General features: G+C 42.5%; 1 protein-coding gene across 1 annotated transcript; it reads right to left on the reverse strand.

Moving 5' to 3' along the window:
- Positions 1-442: 442 nt before the first annotated feature.
- LOC134463871 (sodium/potassium-transporting ATPase subunit alpha-1) lies at positions 443-12,552 on the reverse strand. Its single transcript, XM_063217196.1, has 22 exons — positions 12,467-12,552; positions 11,696-11,791; positions 10,779-10,838; positions 9,850-10,053; positions 9,399-9,512; positions 8,946-9,080; positions 8,520-8,637; positions 8,104-8,372; positions 7,274-7,582; positions 6,848-6,982; positions 6,352-6,544; positions 5,857-6,032; positions 5,261-5,397; positions 4,903-5,053; positions 4,251-4,419; positions 3,946-4,100; positions 3,580-3,703; positions 2,963-3,108; positions 2,145-2,275; positions 1,489-1,590; positions 860-951; positions 443-670 (listed from the first exon to the last, which is right to left on the reverse strand). The coding sequence occupies exons 1-22, from the start codon at positions 12,476-12,478 to the stop codon at positions 642-644; spliced, it is 3,057 nt and encodes a 1,018-aa protein (XP_063073266.1). The 5' UTR covers positions 12,479-12,552; the 3' UTR covers positions 443-641.
- Between the last annotated feature and the right edge of the window lie 4,390 nt (positions 12,553-16,942).

Genomic DNA, 16,942 nt, shown 5'->3' on the forward strand with positions numbered 1-16,942 from the left:
AAGGCAGCCATCTTTAAACAGACCCCACCTTCTCTAGGCTCCATAAATATAACTTAATTGTATTGAAAATGTAATTTCTAAGATAATTTCCTTTACAAAATATTTCATATTTCATGTGAAGCTGCATAACATCAGAATTATAACGGGGCCCAGATAAAACGGCCTCAGGGGCCATACACAGCCCTCGAGACATAGGTTCCCCACCCCTGTTCTACAGATATGATATTAGTCTATGGACACAACCTTCCCATCTCATAAAGAGCACTGGGGTGACAGTTGCTGAATAAAATTGACTTGTATACTGATACACAGTGATGATGCTAAGAGCGTTGGGCCCTATGGAAAAAGGCTAATTTGCTGAACTTCATGAGATATAGTAATATTGATGCTACTCACAAGTGGCCATTTTTCAATGCTGAACTCTTAGAACGTCACAGCCCGTTCCACCCCCCACCCCTGTTGATAAAATATGACAACATGGATAAGGAAAAAATGTCTGACACAAAGATATTTAAGTTGGAGTGATACTTTATTTTTTAAATAACCAATGCCATCTCAAAAATACAAAATGCATCTCTTTTTTAAGGCACAAATTGGTGATGCACGTGAGAGTGTGAGGCGGTGTACAGTGTTTTGCATATTTAATAATATGTTTCTTGTTCCACCCAGCCTGAAACAGACAGAGAAAAAGAGAAAGTTGACAGTTACTGGTCAGGAAAACACAAGTAGTCACAAAAAACACGTTAGGCCTATAGAGTTTTCATAAAACATTGTCCATTTTATTGCAGTTTGAGTCAGATAAAGATGTATGAAGAATATAAATTAAATTCAGTTTGGTATTAGCAGTATGTTCTCTTACCTCCGGGGTTTCTCCGCAGGATATATCTTCTGGCCTCATCATAGAGGAAGATGAGCAGGGAATAGGGGAAGGCACAGAACCACCAGGTAGGCCTAGAGAGAGAGAGCAGGGGGAGAACCCATCAGACATTGTGCTTTACATTACAATACAACAGATAAGGCCTACTGGATTAACAAAGTGACTTAAGGACAGTTATTATACTAATTTCAATAATGTCTTCCATTTGGGTGTCAGTATTTTCCATATCTGAGGCAATATTGACCTTGACAAGATTACTGTAAGCAATGAACAAAAAACACATTTCCACTTTTTTTTATCAGAAATGTATCATGACCTCATTACCATGAGTATCAGTCGATTTGCCACACGTACAGACATAATGTTCTGGCAGAATACGCACAGTGCTGAACATACTGTTGCAGTTTAGTGTTACTATTCAGGACTGTCCCTTGCAGACTCTCTGTCTCTGGGTACTTCTGAGCTCTCCTAGTAGTGCCATCAAAGTGACTTTGCCATTATACGCTATTTATGTCAGGGGTAAGTTACAACCTTAAATATTTACGGAATACAGAGTGTATGGGCTTGGGTACAAGAACATGTTCTGGCCCTTAGGCTGGGAGTTTACTTACTTGAGTGGGTACATTCTGAGTGCGACGTCCATGCCAGGACAGTATGACAGGAAGGCAGCCAGGGCTGTCTCCTCAAACAGGCCGAAGATGAGGACTTTGTTCCTGGGAGACGAGAGGAAAGGAACGAGTCCATGAGCACATGCAGTGCAATGTGTATAGAAACTAATTAGAGTAGACTACACTGTATAATAGTTTTATATACGTACATAACACTTATATGCATTACACTTAGCTGACACTTTCATTTATTCAATGTATTTGCATTGTATTGGTTACAATCCCTGGAGCAATGTTGGGGTAGGTGCCTTGCTCAAAGGCACTTCAGCCATGGATGGAGATGTAGGGAGAGGTCAGGTGGGATTCGAACCTGCAACCCCTGAAAGACCAACTCTCTAACCACTAGGCCATGGCTGCCTCACTAACACTATGAGCAACAGACTAAAACAGAGCTTGAAATATTCCACGGTAGTTACTACAAATCAATACAGAGCATCAATTTCACTTTAAAAAATAAAGATTAAACGTTCTGTACATCATTTATATTCTGTGTTGACACGGTACATTTTCCAATGTCCGTTTAACACAGTGACATTTAGCACTCACAGTGTTGGTCCTGAATAAACACTGGAGAATTATACTGTGTGCGGTTCACTTACGTCATCCCCTGCTGCATGATGGAGTTCCTCCTTGTTTTGCAGATAATAAGGTCAGCCCACTGCACAACCACAATACTGGCGAAGAAGGCAGTGTGGCATGTAAACTCCACTATTTTTCTGCGTTCGTATGTCTGCAAACAAACAAACAAACAAACAAACAAACAAACAAAAACATCAGATGAAGTGGGGATGAGACACAACAAAACAGATATCAAATAGAACTTTTTGCATAATCACACACCATTCATTCCTGTATTTAAGATGTGTAGAACTGCTTGCACTTTTGTGTACTATGTGTCACATAATAACACTTAGTCTTATATGAGATGTTTTATTGATTTCTTTTGCAAGTCCGTCAGAGGTAGACTTATGACACAATGCAAGCTTCTGCAAAGAATAAAGTATCTAAGTAGAATTATTAGATACGATGATAGGGTTTTTTTGCTTTCTGAAGCTGGGTTCATCACAGCCTTTTCTGTGCTCGCCTCTCCACCACTCTCCATCTTTACGACTCCAGGTCTTAAGTAATTTCTTTAAAGTTACATTACATTACATTACATTACACTTAGCTGACACTGACAAAACTCGACTTACATATATTTACAAGGTAATGGTTACATTCCCTGCAGCAGGGTGGGGTTAGGTGCCTTGCTCAAGGGCACTTCAGCCATGGATGGGTGAAGGGAGAGAAAGGTAAGATTTGAACCTGCAAACATCTGGTCTTGAGACCACCTCCCTTACCACTAGGCCACGGTTGCCCAATCTTTAAAACTCACAGATTAATTCATTTGAAGTTACATATTGGTGGGGGCACTTACCCATTGCTGGCCATAGCTGTCTTCAACTTCCTGGTAGTCTTTGTCATCCCAGTTCATGCGGATGCCTATCAGATCCATTGGCAGGAAACCATTCTCAGCCAGGATCACAAAGTAGGTGAAGAATCCTGCTGTGGCCTGCATCATGCCTAGAAGAGGGTACAGAGTGTTTCCTTTAAATTCATGATACATGGGATGATACAACGTTTTGAGCAATGTTTTTGGTCAATGATACAATGAGATGTTCTTTAGACTGTTTATCAGTATAACGCCTTCCATCAAAAGACATTCGATTAGCAACAACAACAGCGTTTTTTGATCATTATTTATCAGAAAATTCATCATGTTGTTGCTAGGCAACATGTATCTCAGAAAGTTGCATCATGTAGCCTATTATTACTTTTAAAGTAATAGAGACAGAATAGTCATGAGAAATATTATACTATTCCAATATGAGATTATACTGTAGATTTGTATGTCTTGCTTAAGGTCTTGTAGTTTGCCATTAGGATACAGTAACAACATGAAGTATTGAAATGAGTTGCCTTTTTTAACTTGTGCGACCTTTTTTTCTACATTACCCTTGATGTGTGTGCATGTGTATGGGTGTTTTTTCTTACCGATCTGTCCATAGGCAATACTGATGAGTCTTTCATTCACTAGCTTGTCTGTTAGAGGGTTTCTGGGCTGTCTCTTCATGATGTCGCTCTCAGCTTTTTCATAGGCCAGGGAGATGGCAGGAACCTGAGATGGGGAGATCCAGAAATTAAATATCCAATCAGCAGATCATACCATTGGTCACCGTTGAGACACACGTTTCTTGTTTAAGACAAACAATTATTATAAATGATAAATTACTATTATAAATAATTATAAACAATTAACCTCTTGTTAAAAGTGCTTCCTCCTAACAGTCTTTTGTCATTCAAATGACCACAATATCAGATGTGTCAGACACAGAGTGCATATACACTAGATGTACATACCATGTCAGTTCCCAGGTCGATACACAGGATGGTGACTGTGCCCAGGGGCAGGGGGATGTTGGCAAGGATGAAGAGGAGGAAGGGTGAGATCTCGGGGATGTTACTGGTCAGAGTGTAGGCAATGGACTTCTTCAAGTTGTCAAAGATCAGACGACCTGGAGGAAACAAGCAGTGGTCAGATTCAAGGTTTCTTAAACAATTTTGTCAACTTGAACATTTAGAGAAAAAAAAGAAAAGAAAAAAAAGAAAGAAAGATCAGAACCAACAAAGGAATTATCTCAGCGTGAATGAAATGAACATCATACCTTCCTCGACTCCTGTGACGATGGAGGCAAAGTTGTCATCCAGAAGGATCATGTCAGCAGCCTGCTTGGAGACGTCAGAGCCGGCGATACCCATAGCAACACCGATGTCAGCCTTCTTCAGGGCAGGGGAGTCGTTCACACCATCTCCTGTCACAGCCACAATGGCACCCTACAGGTAAAAAGAACACAATCTTAAAAACAGGCAATTCTGCGAAGAGGAAAGTAGAATGTGAAGAATAGTAAAGCATGTTGCAGCACACTATTCAGTGTTTAAAGTGTCAACAGATCTGACATTTTTAGGATAACTGTTTGGGAATTAAAACCAACAATGTATTATATTTTTTTCAACCCGGAATCTAACACTACACTTTTCCATAGTCAAGGGACCACATTTCTAAAAAGCTTTTCTAATTATTGGAATAGTCAAACCATGATGACATTGATATTGTGAATTGATTGGGCATGTAAGCACTTGGACATAATACATCAGCACTCTGTGAGTCGTCAAAAGCATCCCGCCGAAAACATTAGGAGGCAGCCATGTTTGTTGCCTGGCAACAATGCTCAATAACAACAATGTTCCATGTATCATGGTCTTAACATGGGTTCTCAATTTCTCAAGTTCTCAGGTTGGACCATTCGTCTCCCCTACCTGTCTCTGGCAGCCTTCTACGATGATGAGCTTCTGCTGTGGAGATGTTCTGGCAAACACAATCTCAGTGTGGTGCTTGAGGATGTCGTCCAGTTTTTCAGATTCCATGTCCTTCAGCTCATTACCATGGACCACACAGGCCTTGGCATCTCTGAGAGGAACACAACAAATACATGTGTGAACAGATTGAACCATTTAGGGTACTGTGTCTTAACGGGGGCTCTATAGCCCCCCAGGATTTCCTGTCGGCAAGTTCCAATAAGGCTGCCCATAGCCCTTTCTGAATCTTTTGCTCTAGCAAATGCTACCCAGATAGTGATGGCGCTGCCCTTGTGACCATGGATAAGAGGGTGGATACCTTGGGTTGACGTCAGTAACAGGAATGTTGAGGCGAGCTGCAATATCCTCCACGGTCTCATTTCCCTCAGAGATGATGCCCACACCCTTGGCAATGGCCTTGGCAGTGATTGGATGATCACCAGTCACCATGATGACCTGCAAAACAGATATTAAAAAATAAATTCACTTGGCATGTCACTTGATTCTTATTGCTGCTTGTTTGTGTTTCTGTTTTACTTGCTGAACGATCACTCCATCTATTTTTTAAGTTTTGATTTGAGGAGGTGCGCTGTGGCACCACATGCTCATTTTTTTCCTCCTCATCCTTACTCGATGTCAAGTGTACTAGCCCTGGGCAGTTGCCATTACCCTTAATTTCCCCCTGGGGATTAATAAAGTTACTCTTACTCTTACATGCCTATGGGATGGGAACCCAAGTTTGAGTCCTGCCTGGTTAATTTCCACAAATCTATTCTATTACTCTCCAGCTCATTTCTTTACTATATACTACTTCCCTACTATATCGGCCTTTTGAATTTGAAATGATAAAATTTGAATCCATTCATTCATTCATTCATTCATTCATTCATTCAAATGCAAATAATTGTGCTTTACCTTGATACCGGCACTCCTGCATTTGCCGACAGCATCGGGCACAGCAGCACGGGGAGGGTCAATCATGGACATAAGGCCAACGAAGCAGAGTTTCTCTGTGGGGAAGTTCACCTCTTCGGTATCAAAAGCAAATCCATCAGGAAACTGGTCATCGGGCAGGCTAAGTTGGCAGAAACCTGAACACAAATGGGCAAAGAAAAATCAGGCAATGTTTCACACTTTGTCATGTCTGCCCGAATACAGAAAGTGGCTCATGGGTCTATGTCGAACAAGAGGATCCATGTAATTGGATTGGCCTGTCGTTTTTCTAGCCACTGCATTCTGAAACTGAAGCTGGTAGCTCAACAAGTTACAGGAAGTCCCCATGAACTAGCCTTTGGCTACCACATTGGCTTGATTGTACCAAAACAATTGTCCATTCAGTGGGGCTAAATATACTGCATCTCCTCTGATTTGAAAAACATATGATCATAAGTGAGTGACTACTTAACATACCGAGCACTCTTTCACCCAGGCCTCCAAGCTCAACATAGGCATTCTGGAAGGCATCCTTCATCTCGTCGTCAAGGTCCTGCACCTTGCCGTTGAGGACAATGGATGAGCAACGGTCCAGGATCCTCTCTGGGGCTCCCTTCATCACCAGTAAGTGCTTGGTCTCTCCAGGGGTGGCGTTCTTGTGGATGGATACCTTTTCAGGAAAACAAACAAACCAAAAAACACGAGTTGACAATTGTTTACTGTATTTCGATCACTCAACTTTCTATGCTGGGAAACTTTGAACCTGACAGCAAGTGAGCATGTCTGTTACGATGTTATTCACTGATTCAGATAATGATAGTTTAAAGATCCAATTTGTAATAGATAAAAAAGTAAAAAAAATTGCAACCTTGAGTGCCTCAGCATCTGGCTACCTGGACCAATCATTCAACCCCTTTCTTTCAGTCTTGGTTTTTTGCATTTGTTCGATGAGTGAGGGCTTTTCTTTTTTTACCTGGTATTTGTTGGTGGAGTTGAAGGGGATCTCAGCAACCTTGAAGTGCTTGTCACGCATCTCAGTCACAGGGCCACAGCACAGCTCAATGCACTTCAGCAGGGCAGACTCGGAGGCATCTCCAGCCGTATCTCTCTGTGGAAGATGGAGTCATTTTACTCATTATGACTTAACTGTAGGTTTCAGTCTGCTCTTTTTTTTGGCCCAAATGCGAATGGAGTCCAACCGTGGTGGGTTTAACTGGCGTATTTGATGGTAATTTTCCATTTCAGATTAAACTCAGACCTATCTCAATACTGGCCCATGGTAGGCCCCGACCCACTCCCTACTTGCTGTCCCACTCATTTCCTGTTGCAATCTCTGACTGTCCTGTTTAAGTGAAGAAAAGTCTAAAAAAATCTTTAAAATAACAGTAACTTTGCACACCTTGAGGATGGGAACATTCTGCTGATCAGCCAGGAAGACAGCACGGTTGCACAGGCCAGCCACTCGGGCCAGTTGGGTCCAGGTAGCGGAGGTACGGTCAAAAGAGGTTCCCGACTGGTTTTCTGTGGTGTCTGCTTCATGGATCTGGTTGTCGAACCACATGTGGGCGACAGTCATGCGGTTCTGGGTCAGGGTTCCGGTCTTGTCAGAACAGATAGTGGAGGTGGAGCCCAGAGTTTCCACGGCTTCCAAGTTCTTCACCAGGCAGTTCTTCTTGGCCATACGCTTGGCAGTCAGGGTAAGACACACCTTTGAGAGTGACATAACACAGAGTAAAAAGGTCAGATCATCTTCAACAGTTTAATGCAGGTGTATTGCAGGTTGCTGTGCTGTTGTTAGCTTCTATTTCACAAAGGTCACAACAAGGCTATAAACTATATATTTAACATTGTACTAAAACCAAAAAATGTCATTATTTTCTCTGACTGAAATGTTCAGACCTTCTATTTCTAGAAATCACTCATGGGCAGTGAAGGCATCAAAGATGAGTCTGCAGCCAAGAGACTTTACTGCAATGCCACTTCTTGTTTCATCCGCACCGCTGACCGACCTTGACATATATTTACAGTGACAGTAGGCAGCAGGCCCTCAAGCACGTTGACTGCAATGATACCGATGACCGCAAAAGTGGTTGGAAGAGTCACTCTTCGATTACTAATGACCCATTAAATCATTGTCTGACTCAGGCAAGTAATTCCTTAACTTTGTGATCCTGCCTTACAACTCTCTAAAACCATGCTAAATGACATGACTGTGGACAGCATACTCACAGTGACAGTAGCCAGAAGACCCTCGGGCACATTGGCCACAATGATACCGATAAGGAAGATGACAGCCTCCAGCCAGCCATAGCCGAGAATGAGGGACAGGATGAAGAAGGTGACACCCAGGAAGACGGCCACGCCCGTGATGATGTGGATAAAGTGCTCAATCTCTTTGGCGATGGGTGTCTGTCCTCCCTCCAGGCTGGAGGCCAGGGTGGCAATACGGCCCATGACGGTGCGGTCACCAGTGTTGATTACGATGCCATTGGCAGTGCCTGTCAGAATCATCAGATGTTATTCACCATGGATAAATCACATGGTAATGCCCAATGAAAATGTAGCGTGAGTTGTGATTGGTCAAACTGGCTTGATCCCTCACCCAATACGATTATGGATGTGTGTGCACTTTGTTTTGAGCATACCTTCAACACAGTTGGTGGAGAAGAAAGCAATGTTCCTGGTCTCCAGGGGGTTGTCGTTGGAGAAGTCGGGGGTACGAGTCTGTGGCTCGGACTCTCCGGTGAGGGAAGAGTTGTCCACCTGAGCAAGGCAACAGTCAGATAATGATGACATGAGTGCAAAGGCTGCTACCTTTATGTGTATTGTATATGACTATTCATGAAGAATGTACTGTATATTCACAATTCATTTATTATCTTACACACTTTTGTTTAACTTTTTCTCATTTTCGGTATTGTCTATGATGTTGTACCCTTGTATTTATTCCTTCTTTGTTGTAAATGTTCTTCATATTCATAGTATTCACAGTAAGCAGTCTATGGGCCATCAATCATTCTGTGGTAATATGTCGGTCTATGAATTTCAGTCTGTGTCTCTAAGTGTTGTACCTTGCAGCCATGAGCAGAGATGATACGCAGGTCAGCAGGGATCCTGTCTCCACCCTTCACCTCCACCAGATCTCCAGCAACCACCTCTTCGGCATTGATGCTCTTCTTCTCTCCGTCACGGATGACCAGGGCTTGCTGGTTTGGAAGTGAATTGTGTAAGTTGGCGTCAGCATCAAGGAATATGGCATAAATATACAAATATTGTACATTACATACTTATAGTACATTGACAGTTCAGTCAATATGCCACCTTAGACTGTGTACATGCTTGGCATGGAATGTAAAGTAGAAAGAGAGAGAGAGAGAGAGAGAGAGAGAGAGAGAGAGAGAGAGAGAGAGAGAGAGAGAGAGAGAGACAGAGAGAGACAGAGAGAGACAGAGAGAGACAGAGAGAGGAGGATGAGAATGAGAATGAGAGGAGTATTGTATAAAAGGACATTTTTGTGTTGTTACCTGAGGGACAAGGTTCTTGAAAGACTCCATGATCTTAGAACTCTTAGCCTCTTGGTAATAGGAGAAACAACCGGTGATGATGACGACAGCAGACAGCACAATACCCAGGTACAACTGTGAAGAGAAACCAGCAAGGAAGACAATTAGGGGGTTGAACATATTCATAGACAGATAATCAGATCAGAATGTATACTGATTAATTCAGTATTCATCCTAATATGTTGTAATGTAAGACTTTGTGAATACTTCTTTACAAGGAATTAGGGATAATAAATATACCAATGTAAAATCACATAAAATAATATTAGATTCTAATATTCATAAAACAAGGACTTCATAAAACATTGTGTTTGAGTGGTCCGTCTTTACTACTTAATACTGTCATCTATGCAACCTTTGACATGCAGGGTTGTGCTTAGCATTTCCACAGCAAGAGGTGGTAGGTCCTTACGTTATCGTTTGCAGGTTCATCCTCGGAGGCGGCCTGGATACCGTAGGCCAGGAAGCAGAGGATGGCTCCGATCCACAGCAGAGTGGAGAAACCTCCAAAGAGCTGCTTGCAGAACTTGATCCACTCTGGGGTGGTGGGGGGCGGGGTGAGGGCGTTGGGTCCGTCACGGGCAAGGATCTCTTTCGCACGGGAGGAGGACAGGCCCTGGTAAGGTAGGAGTGCCAAAGACATTTCCATAAGTAAATCACATGTTGAACCATCAGAAAGGGGTAAGCCTGTAAAATTGTTTGCTTTTTTCGCATTTCCTTTTCCCTTCACATCCACATTGAAAAGAAATTGTAAGAACACCGACTAAGTCCTGAAATTCCATAATTATAGCATCTACCTGACAGTAATTTCAGGCTCTATCTTCAGAACACACACACACAAGCACACACACACACACACACACACACACACACACACACACACACACACACACACACACACACACACACACACACACACACACACACACACACACACACACACACACACACACACACACACACACACCATTAAAGTCTTAGTTACTTTTGCACAGATGTGCAAATTATCTACTTAATGATTCACCGAGTTGAGCTCAAAGCTTCCTGTAGTTATACTTTCAGCTGGCCACCTTTGTCCAAAGTCCACACTTCAAGTTTACAATTCAAATGTTTCAGTGCAATGCAGGTAAAAGCAGGCACACCTAAGGTGCATGGAAGGACACCCTTTTGCTATGCGAAACCCTTTGAGGGGTAAACTGTATTGACATGCATGCAGTATCTCAACAGCGATTGGGCATGTGTGAGTTCCACTGGGGCAATTTCCAAGGGGGTTGCGACTGAGATTTCCCCCTTTGTTTAAAAAAAGTTTTTTTTCATTTAAACCAAATTTGCACAACTTACCCTCTGAAGATCTGTTCCATATTTGCGGTGAAGTTCATCGAAGGTCAGTTTGTGGTCATCCTATGGTTGGGGTGGGGGGAAGAGAAGAGAAGAGAAGAGAAGAGAAGAGAAGAGAAGAGAAGAGAAGAGAAGAGAAGAGAAGAGAAGAGAAGAGAAGAGAAGAGAAGAGAAGAGAAGAGAAGAGAAAAGAAGAGAAGAGTGATTAGACTCTTATCTCATGTTGACAGTTTCACTCAGTCGCTCCCACGAGGTGGAGCGAGTTTTACGGGAGACACTTGTTTAAAGAGTTGTTTCGCTCCTCAAGTAGTGTGCTCCAGGCAGAGAAGCATTTAGAGAAGCATTTAGAGAAGCATTTAGAGATCCCTTCGTAACAGAACAAATGTACAGGACTGATTTGCAAAGTAGTTACACAATAATGAAAAAAACAATGTTAATTCAGCAATTAGAAAGTAGACTTAAAATCTTCTCAACTTGTATTTGGTCAGAGAGTACTCTCAAAGGTAACACAGCATTTTTACGGCGTACAAACAAATTGAAAAAGGAAGTAATATGAAAGCAAGATAACTGTATATCTGTGGTACATATGTAGAATGAATGAAGATATGGCACCTTGCTGTAACCCCTTCCGGACAACATTCCTACCCTTTGATATTCTACTATCACATCAAACTTATCTGGGTATGCCAAAGACTTTTCTGGTTGCACCAAAAGTAAGACGCTAAACACTATTTACATTACTTTGTCAGCATTTAAATTAATATCAAATTGAACAAACCCCAGTATCTATTTCTGCAATTTCAGTACATGCCTTACCTAAGCCTCTGTAGCAAATAACATACTTCATATCACTGTGTCTTTGAATCCTGTGAAAGTGGAAGAAAGGACATGTGAGCACGGACGGGATGCATGTGACCTACCAAGTCAACTTCTTTCTTCAGATCATCCATATTGTCCTTTTTCTTTTTGTCCCCATTTTCGGAGGTAGCTGCCAGTTTGTACTTATCATTTCCTTTCTGTGTAGAAAAAGTTAGAAGAATGAAATATTAAATTCACAGAGCAAGAATATAATGAACATGGAATACCAAATGTATTTAAGCATGCCTACAAATAATAAGTGAAAGTGCACTACATTTCAATTAGAGGAATGTGGGAGGTCAAACTTTCAATGTCATAGAGGTCAGCTATCACCAAAGTAGAAAAGAAGAAAGCAACAGTGAATGACTTAAGGCCACCACATCAATTGAAATACAAATTCTTTATGATGGTCACAGCAAAATAGCTGCACTTTTTTCAACAAAATCAGGCATGTCAGCCTATCAATGTCAAAGATGGCCACTTACACATAGACCTTAAGTTGTAACCTCCACAAAAGACTCGGAAACAACTACAAACAAATCCAATGAAATAAAACCTCATTGAAAACAATGAACACAAAAAGTAAGGAAAACATAAAAACAGATACTTAGGTCAACCTCAATCAATGTCAAAGAAGGCCACTTAAACATAGACTTAAATTTCTAAAATTCTTCCCCCTTACCCCCCAAAAAACCTCCAAAAACATGGAGACAACAACAACAAAAATCCATTGCAAAAGATAACCTCAATAAAAACAATAAACCCAAAAGAATCTAAACGAGAACAAAAAAATGAGATAGGTCAAACTGTCAATGTCAAAGTAGGCCACTTACGCCCAGCCCCATGGTTGTGGGCTTCTTCAGGACCTAAACTGCAGAGAATTGAAGAGCTGTTGCTATGGCCCAGGTCGCCAGGTAATCCTGAATGGCCCTATAAAGCTCGCTGCTCCAGGACCTTTTATACTCCCAACCTCGCACCTGCCGAAGAAGGGAGGAATTTGGGGAGGAGCAGTGAGAAGAAGGGGACGTTCTCTCTCGCTCTCTCTCTGTGTTACTCTGTTACTTTCTCTCTCTCTCTCTCTCTGTCTCTCTCTCTCTCTCTCTCTGTCTCTCTCTCTCTCACACTCTCTACATTCTTCCTCTTTTTTTGAAAGAAAATGTCTTCCACCTTCCTGTGCGCTCCGAAGGTCATTTCGTGCACTTTTGCCACAGCCTGGAGCCATTTTAAACAGAGGCTCAGAGTTACATTAAATTAAGCGTTACATATGATTAAGGCTTTGAGACATTTAAATGCCATTAACCAGTTTCTGTACAGTGAAAGCCAGCAGCAAGCAGCGAGGTGCCTTGTTAGAGTAAGGAAACGTGAAAGGTATCAATATAGAGCAATTGGAACAAGAAAGAAGGGGTATATGCAATATATAACCTACATGTATACATTTTAAAAGAAATGGTAGAAAAATTGGGCTCAGTACAAACTTTTGGCAAGCGTTGCACGGATTGGGTCACTTTTCGTTAGCCAAACATTACTTTTTGAAGGGTATCATGGGGTGGCACTATCTGGGGTGGACATTCACAAGTTTTTTAGGTTTGAAGTTGATATTTGTCACTTTATGAGTTTGCAATAAATCAAACTGAATACTGATCCGTCTCGTTTCAGTGAGAATGTGTCCTTTTCCCGGAGCAAGGTCTTCCATGCAAAACATAGATCTAGATAACCAAAGATATCCATACCCTGCATGTAATGAGTGTGTGATGTGATTTGTGGGGTAATGTGGATGTAATTTGTAAAACATACATAAATACAAATAGATGAAATCAACTGTGATGTATTTGTAGAAATAAAAGCTAATGTGAAGGTGTAACTCTATTGCAAGTATGGTCTGTGTGTGTGTGCACGTGTGCGCGCACGCGTGCGTGTGTGTGTGTGTGTGTGTGTGTGTGTGTGTGTGTGTGTGTCTGTGTGTGTCTGTGTGTGCCTGTGCGTGTGTGTGTGTGTGTGTGTGTGTGTGTGTGTCTGTGTCTGTGTCTGTGTCTGTGTCTGTGTCTGTGTCTGTGCCTGTGTGTGTGCCTGTGTGTGTGTGTGTGTGTGTTGTGTGTGGATGGGTGGGGCTGGAACAGCTTATGTTTACAAAACACACACACACTGTTTATCGTACTCCAGCGTTGGCGTGAATGGGAGAAGAGCCTCCCTCACACCCTTATGCACTGGCGCATCATCAGTGACATACTACACCTTCTGGAAAACTCACCACCCATCAGAATCAGCAGGGTGTGTGTGTGTGTGTGTGTGTGTGTGTGTGTGTGTGTGTGTGTGTGTGCGTGCGTGCGTGCGTGCGTGCGTGCGTGCGTGCGTGCGTGCGTGCGTGTGCGTGTGCGTGTGCGTGTGTAGTTTACAGTACATTTTCATGTCGTCATATGACACGGAAGGTGAATATGTTGATGGAGGCACCTTCAATCGTCACATATAAGAGAGTACATGAGTTCTGTAAATAGCAGTGCTTATACTACATGTTTGGCCTGTCAGCAACAAGTGGAGATGCATATCAAGTTTTCAATGTTTAAGCATAAGCAAGCAAACACTAGCCATTAGATCGCATTAGATTGAGGTGAATAGCTTTAGACGGTTAGACGTTAATTGATGTTTGCGTTGCTCAGGCTCATAATAGTTCAGCAAACACTGCCACAAACAAACACAACACTGAGACATCATTGATAACAGTGTAACAGTAAAGACATGATAACGATGTAAACCAGAGGTTCTCAACGCCCCCCCGAGGGCTTAGCGGTAGAGAATCCCTAACGTAAACTGTCTCGACTAGTATAATTGGAAAAAAAGTCTCATCGTTCAAGTTGTTGGTAGTTTAAACTTGTTTAAAAAGTCAACTCTTTTTGCGTGTCCCGTTTTGGATTCCCACGTGTCCACATGTGTCCAAATGTGATCCATTTAATGACCACTGTGTTACGTGTATATAATGAGTACCTGTAATTTGTGGGAACACGTTTGCTCAAAGCAATAACGGAGACCAAATAGAAGTAGTGGCCACTGTCTGTCGTCTTTCTGTGTTTCTTTATTACATCCATGTTAGTTTATTACGGACAGAACATTGCAGGCCGGCCATTTGCAGTAAGGCCACAAGCCTGGTTAAGGGAATAATTCAGAGAGAGACAGAGAGAGAGAGAGAGAGAGAGAGAGAGAGAGAGAGAGAGAGAGAGAATAGCAAAGAAATCATTTTATTCGCCAGAAACCATTTGGGGTTAAGTCTCTTGTTAAAGGACACATCGATAGGATCAGGCAGAGCGGGGCCCAAACCGGCAACCCTCTGGTTGCCGAAGAGGCTGCTCTACAAACTGAGCTACCACCACTCCAATTTACATACAGTGCAATGGCATTTAAAGCCTCCCTGTAAGGTGCATACAACACAAGTAGGAATAAATTATAAGTAAGTAAGTGTCTTATGTTGTAATCGAAAATGACAAAAAAGTCATTATGAGTTGAAAATGATGCTCATAAAACGGCTTCTTTGGCTCAACAATTTGCCACAGGGGCATCTCTGAATTGACGTTCCTGCAAGTCTGGAGCGACAGGCCATCAGATCAGGCCTTTCAATTGGGAGAAGGAGACAATTCTGGTTTCAATCTGTTCAACAACTGAAGAGGCAAAGTGTTGTAATGTGAGGTGTCATTGTTGGTAACGTGCTGCTGGCTCAGGGACATCTGAAGGTTGTGTGATATTACCTCATGTCTGACTCGAAGACACTTTTCAATTAGGTGTGTGTGTGTGTATGTGTGCGTGCGTGCGTGCGTGCGTGCGTGCGTGTGTGTGTGTGTGTGTGTGTGTGTGTGTTTGTGCGTGTGTGCGTGTGTGCGCAAACCATTTCCTCCAAGGCTGCCTTGTAGTGGGGTGGTGACGATGTGTACACATCTCCAAGGACAGTGAGGAGACAGCCATTGATGTCTCAGCCCTAAAACAAACAGTGCTGCAGCACAGAAAGGGTGATGGAAGGTCTTCATCAGGCCGACAAAGTAAAACAAAGTGTTAATTTAGCACTTGCAGAGTCAGTGTGACATCTAGAGCACTCTCAGAGTCTTGATTTAACACTGATTTTTTTTATTGTGTAGGGAATTAAATGCTGTCCAATCCACAGCCTGTCATTGAGTTATGGGACAATTTATGACTGCAAATGCAGGCCTATGGGTTGTCGCCAAGCCTGGCACACAGGGCATTTCTCAGCAGGCCGATAGTCCAACAGTCCTCAGGGGCCAATGCGGTTGTTTTTTGTATTTCCTTAGAGATTGGCCAACTATTTAGATGGGGCTAAACAAAAAATACCGGAACATTTTTTCGTCCTAGTCCAGCCATCGTGGCTGCCTTTGAATCACCACGTGACTTCCATTCTGACTGTTTGGAAGCAATGTTTTAGGTAGGGCAGTCGTGGGTAAGTGGTTGGGGCGCTAGACTTGTAGCCCAAAGGTTGCCGGTTCGACTCCCAACCCGCCATGTTTGGTGGGGGGAGTAATTAACCAGCGCTCTCTCTCATCTTCCTCCATGACTGAGGTACCCTGAGCATGGTACCATCCCGCAGCACTGCTCCCTTCGGGCACTATTGGGGGCTGCCGCCTAACACGGGTGAGGCATAAATGCAATTTCGGTGTGTGCATTGAACACTTGTGTGCTGTGGAGTGCTGTGTCACAATGACAATGGGAGTTGGAGTTTCCCAATGGGACTTAAATGCCTTCCTTCTCACAACGCATAGACTGTCTTACATTCACAGTGTCATCTAGGTCTGGAGGCAGATCATTTAGAGTAGAAGCGGTGGCAATTAAGTCGTCCATGGCAGATGTGGAAAGGAGCTTACCTTGTCGTTGAGCTCTGCCGTACCTCATCCACTGAAAATCCCTGTCTGCTGGCCTGTCTCAATCCATAATTCATAGTGAACCTGCCTGTCAAGATGCATAATTTACTGACAATAAGTGGATATATCTCCCTGTCACAACACCCTTCTTCTTCAACAATACAGTTTGGGAAAAGCAAAAGTGTGACCCCGAGAGATTCTTGTATTCTTAAAAGAAGGCCTAACTGATTTTCTGTCATAGAACACAGTTTGGATTCAACTGCTGTTTTTTTTTCTATGTGTGTGCTATATTGGTATTCAAAGAAATACACAAGTGCTTCTACATTCTGCTTGAAAGAATATACACCACGGGCAGGTATGCCATTTCTAGATCGGGTTAACTATTTTCAGGTGTCTTTCACAGAAATACCAGTTACACCGAAAGTGAATGTTTCCACAAACATTGGCACCTACTTA

This window comes from Engraulis encrasicolus, chromosome 15 (genome assembly GCF_034702125.1).
Source record: "Engraulis encrasicolus isolate BLACKSEA-1 chromosome 15, IST_EnEncr_1.0, whole genome shotgun sequence".
In the NCBI taxonomy this organism is placed as follows: domain Eukaryota; kingdom Metazoa; phylum Chordata; class Actinopteri; order Clupeiformes; family Engraulidae; genus Engraulis; species Engraulis encrasicolus.